General features: G+C 38.7%; 1 protein-coding gene across 2 annotated transcripts in view; it reads left to right on the plus strand.

The window, feature by feature from the left end:
• The window catches only part of OPRK1 (opioid receptor kappa 1), a 34,485-nt gene extending 24,382 nt beyond the window's left edge, over positions 1-10,103 (plus strand). The window contains exons 2-3 of one of the 2 annotated variants that reach the window (XM_065398566.1): positions 1,060-1,412; positions 9,571-10,103. In XM_065398566.1, the coding sequence (XP_065254638.1) occupies positions 1,060-1,412; positions 9,571-10,103 (886 nt within the window). Of the gene's footprint in view, positions 1-1,059; positions 1,417-9,570 lie in introns of both variants that reach the window. The other variant, XM_065398567.1, reaches the window with a different exon arrangement.
• The last annotated feature ends 4,090 nt before the right edge of the window (positions 10,104-14,193 follow it).

Here is a 14,193-nt window from a genome sequence, read left to right on the forward strand (position 1 = left end):
AAACTTTAAGGGCCCACCGTTGAAAATGTGGCCCCCATAGTTTTGTATGGTATTGCAGGCCACGTTTCTTAATCAGTGTTACACAAACCAATGAAATATCAGTTTTGCTTGAATGTATATCGAGAAAATAGTATTATGATTAATGTAATTTTTATGGACTCTAGTAGCCTATTTAACCAGGTATCTTATTCTACACTCTACAGGCCACTCAGCTTGTGTAAATTGGCATAGCTCCAGTGAAATAAATTGAGAGATGCTAATTTACACCAGCTGAGGATTTGGCCCTGCAAGAGTAATGATTAATGATTTATTCATGCCATAGCATGGTGAGACGAGGATACCCATTACTTCTGTAAAAAAAACCCCAACAATAGGCAGTAAGGGTACATCTAAACTGCAATAAAAAAGCCATGACACCAAATCTCAGAGCCCAGGTCAGTTGACTCAGATTCATGGGACTCAGGCTGTGGGGCTAAAAATTGCAGTGTAGATGTTTGGGCTCAAGTTGGAGCCTGGATTCTGAGACCCGACTCCCCCTTGGGGCTTCAGAGCTTGGGCTCCAGCCCGAGCCTGAACATCTACACTGCAATTTTTAGTCTCACACTTTGAACCCTGCAAGTCCAAGTCAGCTGACCTGGGCCAACCACAGCCATGCTATGGATCTTTGATTGTAGATGTATTTTCAGATGCTTGTAAGGAAAGGAACTGCTAGAATTTTCTATCACTTGCAAATGAATCAAATTATTTTCTCATTTATTTGTAGTTGGATTTTAGAGGATGAAACTAAATCTAGCATCTTTATAATGGCTTGACTAATTTACATGATCCCATTAAAATTACTCAAAAATCCATTTTTGCCTCTGGCAAGTAAATCTAATTGGTGATACAGCAGCAGCAACATAGTTGAGAGACTAAATGTAACATATTTAATATAATCCCTCAGTCTTGAACATGCTTGCATTTTTGTCCAAAAGATTGTTACAACACAGTTACCCTAATACACTAGCTTCATATGTGAATGTGTTGCTATAATTAAGATTTATTTTTCTTGTACTTCAGGTATACAAAGATGAAGACAGCAACGAACATTTATATTTTCAATCTGGCTATGGCAGATGCTTTAGTTACTACAACTATGCCTTTTCAAAGCACTGAATACCTGATGAACTCTTGGCCATTTGGGGATGTGCTGTGTAAAATAGTTATTTCAATTGACTATTATAACATGTTTACCAGCATATTCACATTGACCATGATGAGTGTTGATCGATACATTGCTGTGTGTCACCCCGTGAAAGCCCTGGACTTCCGCACTCCTCTCAAGGCAAAGATAATCAATATCTGTATCTGGCTATTGTCCTCATCTGTTGGTATATCTGCCATAGTCCTTGGAGGCACCAAAGTCAGAGAAGGTGAGCATAATTTTGATAATTTTAAACTCAAATTCTTTTGCTTCTAAAATAATATAAATGTAACTTGGAATACTGAGTAGAGTGGAACCTTATTGAATCCCACTTCACTAATTTGTACATCATTTAAATTGTACATAAAAAACCCGGTCACATTTTCTCAGCAAAATTGTAATAGTTGAATACTTCTCTAAGAACTCATATTTCTAAGACTTCAATACTTAAATATGCTACAGAATATTATAGTATGAAATATTAAAGTTAAAGATAAGATACACTGGTCAACTAAATGAACAAATGACATTTTATGATGCATTATCCTGATAAGTCCAGGAGGAAGAAGTCAGCATAAATGTCTGAGATTTGGCTGGAGAACTTCATGAGAGAAGTTTCAGAGGAGATCAAAAATGGAAGCCAGATTGGTGTTTGAAGAGCGTCAAGCAGAATTAGAAGTCAGAGGCTGATTGTAAATAACCAATTCAAGGAGCTTAGAGAAGAAGAGGGGAAAGAAGATAGGTCATAGTAGCTGGAGAGAAAAGTATGTCAAGGGAGGAGTTGGGAGTAGGAGCAAGATAGGGCAACAGAGAGGCATAGGGTCTATGGGACAGGTATCCCAAGCTCCCATTGCCTATAATGGGAACTAGCATTCTGAGTAAGGACTGCAGGATTATCCCTTAGAAGCAGAGTTTCACTGTAAATGGACATGCATGCACAAATGAGTTTCAGTGAATCTGAGTATTCTGTTGGCCTAATAGATCAGTGCTTTAAACACATGCCAAGTGGGTGTAAAGCACAACCATCCTGATGAGGTAGAGTTGAACACTTAATTTGCACAAGCTACAAAGTAGAAGGCAGCAGAGAATCGGGCCCTATAAAGCAGAATGCTCTATATTCCAAATGGAGGAACATCTGAGGAAAAAATGGAAACATTTTGATGCCATGCTTCTCCAATGAAAGATTTAAATGCATAAGATTAGTAGCTCTTGACTTTTTTAGGTAGAGTCAGAATAAGTACTACTTAGAAGACCAAGAAGCCATGTATTGTAATCTATATCCGCGTTCCTCTAAATATTTGTGTCACTTGGAAGATTATGAATTCCAGTGCATATTCAGTGACTTCAGATTCCATCTTAAGTAAATGTAAGCCATATTATGAACCCCCCCTGAGAAGATGAGGACAATTGTAGCTCTTGTGCTCTCTCTTACTCAAGAACTTCATTGGGTTAGCACTTTGAGCCACCCAAAAAATGGGTGAGGATGGAGTAGCGATGTGCTGTGGCCATGACCCCACCGCTATAGCATCAATCAGCAGACCTGGTCAGCTGTGGAGTGGAGCTCATATTGTCCCTCTTATGGGGCGTAATAGTAGCTGCATATCTCTAAACACTGTGGAACTCCAGCAGACAGGAATTTATGAATTTTATGGAAGACTGCTCTACCCATTTATGAAAGCAGCTGCTACTGATTTCAATTTCTGTTAAATCGTTTGGCATAGATCCATGCAAACAAAGCATTAGCAAGTTCAGAGAGGAAACTTGTTGGCTATTGGTCTGCACTGGTGTGCAAAACGTATGGATTTTGTTCCTGATCTTGGGATGCATTCAGACCTTTGGAAAGAAAGTGTCTTCTCTTGCTCTGCAGCAGTGGTTCTCAACCTGCGGCCCAATCAGCACAGAGCTATGGCCCATGTGACATCCTCAGGGCCATACAGCTAGTATTGGATGTGGCCCACAATGGTAACTAGGTTGAGAACCACTGCTTTGCAGGAACTTTTTTGACTAATAAAGCATCGACAGTCTCAATAAAGCAATAACTGGCTCTGGAAAGAGTCCTTTCCTGGTATCCTCAGCTGGGAAGAATAGTTGTCTGGCTTGCTTATATAATATTTTAAAAGATGTGAAACACTTAAGTCAGCAAGGTACCTAGGAATGTGCGTAGCTTTTTAAGCACAGGAGTAATCCTATTCACTACAATGGGGTAGAGGTGCTTAAGAATTAGTCATGTACCTAAGTACCTTGCTGAATCATGTGAGTGAGCTTCTTCCTCCTGAAACTGGAGACTGATAATTGTGCATAGTGAGATTGAGCACTGTTTGCAAATGCACTTCAGTGCTGACTGCAAAACGCCTGCATTTCTAATTGTCAGCCTCATTTGAGTAATTACGGCCAACTATATTGTCTGGTGCTTATTTGAATTCAACAAATAAATCGGGAGTAGGATGAACAGAGCCGTCCCTTGGGTATGGTGAATCTGGGCGACCGCTGCAGTCCCTGTGCTTTTGGGGCCCCGCGGTCTGGTGCGATTGGTCGGCGCGTTCGGTCCCAGAAAGATGGGTCGGTCCCGGAAGTGATGGATTCGTCACTTCTGTCTTGGGCTCCGCAACCCCCTAGGGACGGCCCTGAGGATGAAGTGACCATGCTACTTTTTTCACTTCCAACCAAAGCTCAGGTTTAACCTCTAATTCTCCAGTGGGGAAAAGTATTTCTGGGTAAGACTCTGTGTGGTCAATTTAACGTCTGAGCATCAAATGACCTTGCCCATCTCTAAAAATTATTCTCTTAGATTGTCTAGCCCATCTAGTTCTCCTAATGCAGGATTATTCTCAACAGTGTATTTGCTAACACTTTCTTCCTGCAGCATAAGTTTGGTATGTCTGACCTTAATAGAGTTTCTCCTTTACTGACAGACCAATCTCTTTTTAAAAAATGTGGAATTCTAGTTTCTTCCAAGGCCCTGATCCTGCAAACTGGCCATGAACAAATTCAGGCTGGAAATTAGAAAAAGGTTTCTAACCATCACAGAGGTGAGGTTCTGGAACAGCTTCCCACTAGGAATTGTGAGGGCAAACAACGTAGTTAGTTTTGAGAGAGAGATGGACAAATATATGAGTGTGTTTGTGCAACAGGGTTTCTTGTGAAGGTGGGAGTAGGGCTCAATAGCCCTGGGTCTTACTTCTGGATTATGTCTTATGTTCCTAAGGTTTCAGAGTAGCAGCTGTGTTAGTCTGTATCCACAAAAAGAACAGGAGTACTTTTGGCACCTTAGAGTAACAAATTTATTTAAGTATAAGCTTTCATGGGCTACTGCTGGAGTGTCCGGCTTTTAAATATTACCAAGTTGGCAACCCTAGTTGTTTGGCTGGCTGGTCCTTGCTCACATGCTCAGGATCTAACTGCTAGCCATATGTGGGGGGTCAGGAAGGAATTTTCCCCTAGGTCAATCTGGCAGTGACCATGGGGGATTTTCACCTGTGTGGCTGTGGGTCATTTGCCAGGATTTTCTGGGTTTATTTTACTTTGCCATTTCCCTGCCATTGTGGGGACCTTGGGTAAGTTATAGTAAATATTTTACTAAAATATATTTAGCCAGGGTGGAATCTGAGTCAATTCCAACAGTTTCTTATTATGTAATTGAAAAATTTCAAAGAAGATACTGACAGGTTTCAGAGTAGCAGCCGTGTTAGTCTGTATCCGCAAAAATAACAGGAGTACTTGTGGCACCTTAGAGACTAACAAATTTATTAGAGCATAAGCTTTCGTGGGCTACAACCCACTTCTTCGGATGCATCCGAAGAAGTGGGTTGTAGCCCACGAAAGCTTATGCTCTAATAAATTTGTTAGTCTCTAAGGTGCCACAAGTACTCCTGTTATTTTTTTAAAGAAGATACTGGATCTAAATCCACAACAATGTACAATATTCTGCACTTTTTTGAGTAATTGAAGTAATTTTTAATTTAAAATTAAAGGAATGTGGATTACTGATAAGTGTACATGTTCTTACTGAACTACTTTGTCTATATATTCAAAGCTAATTTGGTAAGTAATTGGTTTTACCAGTTCTTTAAATTTCCAACCTAGAAGACTTTAACCTATTAGAAGTTCAAAGATCTGAAAATAGCAGCTTTGAAATTCACATGCACAGAACTCATAGAAACATGAAAAAGGAAATGTGTAAATTGAATATCTTCCAAATGTTGCTCTAATAGGTTTGTTAAGTTAATAATTACAAATGTGCAGGAACTTTTTTGGATTTTTTTTTTTTTTGGAGGGAGTTTCATGACTTTGAAATTTTGTTTTGTTCCAGGGAAAAAAAAGAAATGTTTTTGAATGCCATTGGGGTTAACAGGGAATTTTAAGTATGAAAGTAAAATAGAAGCAACATTTCTTATTTCTCTCAAAATGTAAATCACGTGCTATACAAAGCTCATGAATGAGTTTTAAATCTTTTGCATGAGAATCTAACATTAAGTAACTTTTGTGCTATAGCCTTTAAACAGGGCCAGTCTTAGCATGTTTCCAAGTTAAAAAAAATATTTTGCTTCCACCTTCTTTCTCAGCTCCCTCCCCCCACAATAATGTATTAACTGTGATACTGCTTCAAAATAACAAATCCAGGGACTTGCTATGGTTTTCAAGACCCACACAGTGACAGCTCTGGATGACCATGAGGACATTGTGAATAATCTGAGATCATTAGGAAATGCAGGGACATGTTTTCAAGGGTAATGATCATTTTAACATCATTTTGCTCTTTTGCTACAAGAAGGTCTAGAAACTTTTCCCAAAAATGAAAGCTAAATCTAATATCAAATTCTCCTTTGCATTTTTTTGTTTCTTTGGGGAACCACAGAGGCCACCTCTTTCTTTAAATACAGACAGTGTGAGGGAGGTCTATATTGTGCTTTCTACTACTTAAGAAATGCATTAACTGTATTGCACAAAAATGAGTTAGCTAAAAAATATAAACACTTGTTCCCAGACTCCATAAAGCTGTCACATTTATTAATTAAGAGAGAGTAAAAAGAACTGAGTTGACATCTAAATCAAATATTTGCTGTAATTTATCTTGCAAAAACATGCAATACAATATCAAAGATGTGGTGAATACTAGAGCTGAGAGGACGGAGGAAGAGCTGTTTCACAAAAGATTTTGAAATTTGGCTTCATTCAGAATTGGAACAAATCCTGAAAATTTCAAAATTCTCCATGAAGAAAAATTCTGAAAAAAATTAGTTTCAGATCAATCAAAATTTGACAACATTAAATTGAATATTTTATATTTACACATCTATTCTTGTAAATATTATAAAATATATAACAATACAAGTTACATAATTTTGAAAAGTCATTTCAAAATGAAAAATCAAAAAGTTTCATCCAAAAATGTTAAAATAGGATGTATCAACACTTTCAGAAGTTTTTTCCCTTCAATTTTTTTGTAAATGAATTTGCAACAAAATTGACCTAATTTCATTGTGTTTTGATTTTGACAGAACTGCATATTTTGACAGAATATAGTTCCATCAAAGTTTCTCTGACCAATCCTAGTGAATAGTCTGTTGTAGATTGTTAAGAAACAATGCTGTACAAATAATACATTGAATGAATCTTGGCTCCTTTTAAATCCTGATCCAGTAAATGCCAATGCATAACATTTTGCAGAAGAAGAATGATTCTAGTGGAGGAAAATGAATATGCACAGATGTAACCTTTGGGTGGGCTAAAGTTCACTTCATTGCCCTTTTCCAATGCCTAAAAAAACCCAACTACCACAGAAAAGCAGCTGGAGACTTAGAATTAGTCTCTAAGGACTTTCAGTAAGGATTGCACAGGGTCAGCCTCCCCACATTCAAGTCCCCAAAAGACCAAAAGGAATTAACTTAATTAAGTACCAACTGTATAAAGACTTATGATTAAAGAAACATAATAAATAATAATAACAATGTTTATAAGATGGCTATTTTATAATCCACATACATTATCTTCACTATTATACATAAATGTAAATAAAGAAAAGAAATTAAATCTAAACAGGTCAGTCCCCGCAGAAACACAGTGAGAAGAAACTCAGAGTTCCCAAAAAGCTTAGGTTGAGTTCACCCGAGTCTCAGAGTCTTTGAAACTCACATCTATAAATCTGCTGAGTCAAAAGCAACATCTTCCTTCCACTTGCTTGTAGGAATCTTCAGCTGGAATCCATGCAGACTCTTCCCCTTCCTCTGCTGAAATCACAGTTAGCCAGTCAGCTAACTGATTAACCAACCACTCAGTTAAGTATATAGATTTAAAAAAAAACTGTCACAAGAAAAATGCAAAAAATGAGAATAGTAAAATAAATGACTTTTTCTCCATCATCACATTTAAATAAAAGAAAAGTTGGTGAATCATATTAGTTGAGACAATTTAACTACATTCAAAATTTGAACAACATTCAAAATATTCAATTAAAATAAAAGAAATGAGTTTTCCCTCCCGATTTTCCTTTTCTATAATTAACATTGCCCATGCTTCTCTTCTGGAGGGTTAACAATATCACTAACCTGCTGCAAAATAATTCAGAGCTAGGAAAACACCCTGCTTCCTTCTCCTCGGCTCAGCTTCTCCCAGCCCACACAGGACACATGGCCTTTTGTATAGCAGCTGCCTTGACTGCTTTCCCTCATGGAGTCTGACTCCAGCAGCTAGGGGTTCTATTGAGCATACCCCAAACTACCACACCCAACTCCAGAAACTTCTGGATGTGGAGTGCTAATTGTGCATCTGCCTAGCAACAGTGACCCAGACACAGCTGACTCCTATCCACCCCTCAATAGATCTCCTAAAGAGATATCTCCCTAGTAGGCACATGGGTTCCACAGACAGGAATGAAAGCTAAACTACTAGTCATAGTGAAAAATGCCCAGTAAACACTAGTGGAGACTCTGACCCTTTGTCTTGTTTTCCCATTTATCTTGTGTCTTGTTTTTCCTTGTGCTTGGTTTATATGATGGAATACTACACTGAGGTAAGCAAGTGAACTTAAGAATATCACACTGACTACAAGCCTCCTGTATGATGAAGTAAGACTAGAACATAAAATAAAATGTCAGCATGTGACCCCCCCATTCATAAAATTACAGCAAGAACAGAAGTGAACTGATGTCAATGGGGTCAAATCCTGCAGTCCCTACTCAGACAGAATTCTCAATTAAGTGTTCTGCAAAAGGAGCAACTCAGACTCTGTGTATACCAGTTTGCTTTACCTATGATTCATTTAAAAAAAGATATTATTTCCAAGGGAATGCAGCACTGAAGAAAGCATGTGGGAAAACATTTCTGCAAACTAATTGTCTCATTGCAAGATTGTCTCATGATGGCAGAAATCTCACGGGATCAGCTAACCTCATGAGATTTCCACCATTCAGGAAGGCAGAAATCTAGTCTTTTTTGGTGGAAATAGCATGAAAGCAGCCACAAGATTTCAACTCAATTGAACCGGTCGTGGAGCTAATAAGGAGGGGTGTGTGTGTGTGTGACTCTCACGCCCCTGCTAGTCTTTGGATGTATGTGTGTCAGCTTTCACACCGGGCTTATGGTTGAGTCCATCCCACTCTCACCTGGCAGAGGCGGTTCCTGTCCTGTGGAGCTGGGCCCAGCTCCTCACTCCGGGTGCTGTGACACAGTTCACAGGTTTGTGTGGTGCTGAGACCCCATGTGTAATGTCGCAATGCCACTCACTTAAATTTGGCCCACACAAACCTCCATCATGATGGAGAGGTGGCTGGGCCAAACCTGAATGGGGCTGTGACCCCGTGCTCCAAGTCACAACGCCATTCATTAAAGTTTGGCCTGGCTGCCCTTCTTTCATGATGGAGAGGTGGCCGGGCCAAATCTGAATGGTGCTGCGGCACCAGGCTCCAATGGCCAGAGTGAAGAGCCAGACCTAGTCCTGTGGGACAGGACCATTGCTTCCCAGCGAGTGTGAGGCCTCCAGTTCACCAACAACCCATTGCCCCTCCCTCAGTTGCAAAACCTGGTTCTGCCACTGCATGGAACCTGGCCTCAAATCAAATTGAGATCCAGAGCCTAACAACTGTTCAGTGCATCTCTATAGATTGTATTTGTGTGCCTCTGTAGGTTTTATGCCACTCTTGTGCACAAAAGTTTGTATGTAATGTAATACATTTTAAAATATTCTCCAACTAGTCCTGAAAGACAGCAGTGGAAAACTAGTTTCAATGACAACTGAAAGCAATTATTGGAGTGATTTAATGATAACTCCATTTATTTGTATCACATTACATGGTAATCACTTTTGCAAGCTTATACTGTAATACAGATATAGGTTGGAATGTCTAATAATAAAGCAATTTTCTTCTTCTTCTTGCCTCTTCCATTTATAGATACTGCTAGTACTGAATGTTCTTTGCAGTTTCCAGACACTGATTATGTGTGGTGGGACATCTTCATGAAAATCTGCGTCTTTGTCTTTGCGTTTGTTATTCCAGTTCTCATTATCATTGTTTGCTATACCCTGATGATCCTGCGCTTGAAGAGCGTACGACTTCTCTCAGGGTCTCGAGAAAAAGACCGAAACCTTCGTCGGATCACCAGATTGGTTCTTGTAGTTGTGGCAGTTTTCATTATCTGTTGGACTCCCATTCACATTTTTGTGCTGGTTGAGGCACTAGGGGATGTGCCCCATAGCACTGCAGCAATCTCCAGCTATTATTTCTGTATTGCTTTGGGTTACACCAACAGCAGTCTAAATCCTATCCTGTATGCTTTTTTGGATGAAAACTTCAAGCGCTGTTTCAAGGACTTCTGCTTTCCCTTTAAGATGAGGATGGACAGGCAGAGCACCAGCAGAGTCAGAAACACAGTCCAAGACCCTGCTTACCTGAGGGAAGTGGATGGGACAAACAAACCAGTATGACTAGTCGTGGAGATGTCATCTTACTGTCCTCAAGGAAGAGGAGAATCGAATGATCTTGGACTAACTCAAATAACCACTGTGGTTTGAGACATTTTTGATAATATTTAGGAATTCTCATAGTTTGAACTAAAATACGTTATTTGCTTAGGACAGGGAATTCCCCAAAATAAGCTCAAAGAAAAAAGAAGACTGACTGCCAGATTTTGGAACCATATTTACAGTGGAGCTGAGCAAGTGGTAAAATACCCACTTTCAGCAAGGTAGGAAGTGCTTCATATTGTATCAGGTGACTCTGGACAAGAAAAAAATTGAACTGTTCTTCTTATAGCATATATCTGCCACCATCTAGTCTATACCAAGCAACATTTGGTGATAACACTAAATCAGGTTATGGCAGAAACTCTGTTTTGACCTAAAAATCTTTGCTTCAGAAACAAAAAGAAGGCATCTTAACTTATTTTGCTGCTTTACAATGAATAGTATCAGTTCTGAGACTACAAAACATGGCAGAGCTATGTAATCAAAATTCTCATTAACTACTTTGTGTGAAATAACATATGTTTGTCTGTATTGTGGAGATCCAGTTTAAGCATGATCTGCCTTCAGACCAAAATGATTTTATTGTGTCTGTGTATTGTGAAAACTTTTCAATGTTTAAAAAAATCAAGATTTAAAGATAATCCTTAATATATTTTAGCACATGTTAAGTCACATACGATGTGTACTGTTTTTATATGTAATTCTCCAAAAGATGTATATTTATTGATTGTGGATATTCCAGTATTGCCTTTCAACAACTTGTTTTTCAGCAAAATACTAGAAAAATGCAAAGAATTCTTGACTGGTCACTAAATCGTTAAAAAAACAGTATAACACAATACCCAACAGTAAAAGAGCAAATAGGCATGGCTAAAATTAATATTATGTTAGCTGGTCTTGATCTATACATCATTTAAGCAAATTTTAAAAAGCAAAGAATGTATACGATGACTGGTTACTAAAAATGTAGTAAATTGACACAAAAATCAATGAGAGTTAATTGTATTTATAAGTACACACTATGGCACTGGCTAGAGAAAGCTCTCATTACATATTTAGTCACATTGATACATTTAGCCTCAAAAGTCTTATACATTGAGTAATACTACCTCCATTTTTCAATGAACGCATAGAAGCCAAGGCAAAGAGAACTTAAGTGACTTGCCCAAGGTTATAAGGTAAGTTTATAGCAGAGCTGAGACTAAACTACGGAACATCGTCTCCCACCCATGTGCTTTTAACTACTAGAACAACTACACCATCTAGGATCTTAATCTTACTCCCATTGAAGTTAATGGGAGTTTGCTGTTGTGTTCATTGGGAGCAGAATTAGACACCAAGTGAACACCAACTGTTTGATCATTTTCCTCATTCATAGTAAAGACATGAGGTCACCATCATAGTTTACAGTGCAATTCAACTGGAGGCTGTTTTGTTGGTGCCTTAAGCTGCCTCTTAACTCCAAGCAGACATGTATGATTTTAAATAAAGTTACACATGCCAATATTTTCAATAATGGGTGCCTAAATGTAGGCTCCTACATTCATATTTAGGTACCTAAGTGAGTGCAGAGTCCATAGACTGCTAGGTGCCCAGCACCTTTGAAATTCATGCCACTTACTTAGGCACTTAAGCACTTAGAATCCTAACTTTAGGGACCTATTCTTGAAAATATTGGCCGCAGTATCTGGTTAAATCTAGCACTTTCTGATTGTGCCTATATGGCCAAAATTTAATCATTTTTGTTGCTCTCCTCTGGACTTTCTCCAATTTGTCCCCTGAAATGTGGCATTCAGAACTGGACCCAATACTCCAGCTGAGGCCTTATCAGCATGGAGTAGAGTGGAAGAATTACTTCTCATGTCTTGCTTACAAAACTCCTGCTAATACATCCCAGAATGATGTTTGCTTTTTTTGCAACAGGATTACACTGTTGACTCATATTTAGCTTGTGATCCACTCTGACCTCCAGATTTGTTTCCGCAGTACTCTTTCCTAGGCAGTCATTTCCCATTTTGTATGTGTGCAATTGATTGTGCCTTCCTAAGTGGAGTGCTTTGCATTTGTCCTTATTGAATTTCATCCTATTTACTTCAGACCATTTCTCCAGTTTATTCAGATCATTTTGAATTTTAATCCTATCCTCCAAAGCACTTGCAATCCCTCCTGGCTTGGTGTCATCCGCAAACATTATAAGTGTTCTCTCTATGCCATTATCTAAATCACCAATGACGATATTGAACAGAACCGGATCCAGAACTGATCCCTGTTGGACACCACTTGATCTGTCCTTCCAGCTTGACTGTTAGGATAACTACTTTCCACTGATCCACTGATAACTACTTTCTGGGAACGGTTTTCCAACCGGTTATGCAGGCACCTTATAGTAGCTCCATCTAGGCTATATTTTCCTAGTTTGTTTATGAGAAGGTCACACAAGACAGTATCAAAAGCCTTACTAAAGTCAAGATATACCTTGGCCTTTTTTAATTTTGTTCCTACATGCTTGAGTTGTTTATTTATATTCATCCTTCCTAATTTGATATAGTTTCTGTAGGATGCCTTTCTGAGTTTCAAATAATTGAAGATCTCCTGATTAAGCCAGGGTGGTCTCTTGCCATACTACTTATCTTTCCTATGCAGTGGGATAGTTTACTCTTGTGCCCTTAACAATGTCTTTTTCAAAAACCTGCCAACTCTCTCAAACTGTTTCTCCCCTTAGACTTTCTTCCCATGGGATCTTACCTACCAACTCCCTGAGTTTGCTAAAGTCTTTCTTCTTGAAATCCATTATTTTTATTCTGCTGTATTCCCTCCTACCATTCCTTAGAATCATGAACTCTATCATTTCATGACCACTTTCACCCAAGCTGCCTTCCACTTTTTAATTCACAACCAGTTCCTCCCTATTTGTCAAAAATCAAATCTAGAACAACCTCTCCCCTGGTTGCTTTCTCCACCTTCTGTAATAAAATTTGTCTCCAATGCATGCCAAGGACTTTTTGGATAATCTGTGCCCTGCTGTATTATTTTCCTAACAGATGTCTGGGTAGTTGAAGTCCCCCATCACCACCAAGTCCTGTGCTTTGGATGATTGTTAGTTGTTTAAAAAAACCGCATCCACCTCTTCTTGGTTAGGTGGTCTATAGGCCCCTGTCATGATATCACCCTGTTTTTTCCAACTTTTATCCTTACCTAGAAGAAAAATTGGGTTTGTTTAGTCTTGGGAAGAGAAGACTGAGGGGGGAACATGATAACAGTTTTCAAATAAACAGTTTTCAAATAAAAATCAACAGTTTTCATTAAAGGCTGTTACAAAGAGGCGGGTGAAAAATAGTTTTCTTTAACCTTTCACGATAGGACAAGATGCAATGGGCTTAAATTTCAGCAAGAGTGGTTTAGGTTGGACATTAGGAAAATCTTCTTAACTGTCAGGGTAGTTAAGTAGTGGAATAAATTGCCTGGACAGGTTGTGGAATCTTCGTCATTGGAGGTTTTTAAGTACAGGTTAGACAAATACCTGTTAGGAATGGTCTACTTATTACTTAGTCCTGCTTTGAGTGCAAGCTACTGGAGTAGATGACCTATTGAGGTCCCTTCCAGTCCTACACTTCTGTGATTTGATTTGCATGTGCACATCTGTGATTTGCAGACGTAAGCCAGGCACCTGCAACGACTGCACATTCCCAACTCTGAAAACCTGGCTCATAATTCTTTAGTTAAACTTTGCCTAAGTGGCTGTACTCCTTTCTAAATAATCTAACATTCAAAGAGAGAGTGAATTTTACCCTGAGCTATCAGATGTGCCTAATGTACTAAGGGCAAAATTCTAGTCTCTAAATCTCAATGTGGATCTACATTCTACTGCATATCTGCCCTCCTCTATGAAGAATTCTTAACTTGAGGTTCTGTGCAGTGTGCAGAGAATACACAATTAGGTTCCACACTGTGGATCAGAGAGCCACAGGATATATATGAAATGGGTTTCGTCCTTCATATGGCATTAACAATGTATAACTATAATTTTTTTAATTTAAATAATATGGTATGC

The sequence above is a fragment of the Emys orbicularis genome, chromosome 2 (assembly GCF_028017835.1).
Source record: "Emys orbicularis isolate rEmyOrb1 chromosome 2, rEmyOrb1.hap1, whole genome shotgun sequence".
Taxonomy (NCBI): domain Eukaryota; kingdom Metazoa; phylum Chordata; order Testudines; family Emydidae; genus Emys; species Emys orbicularis.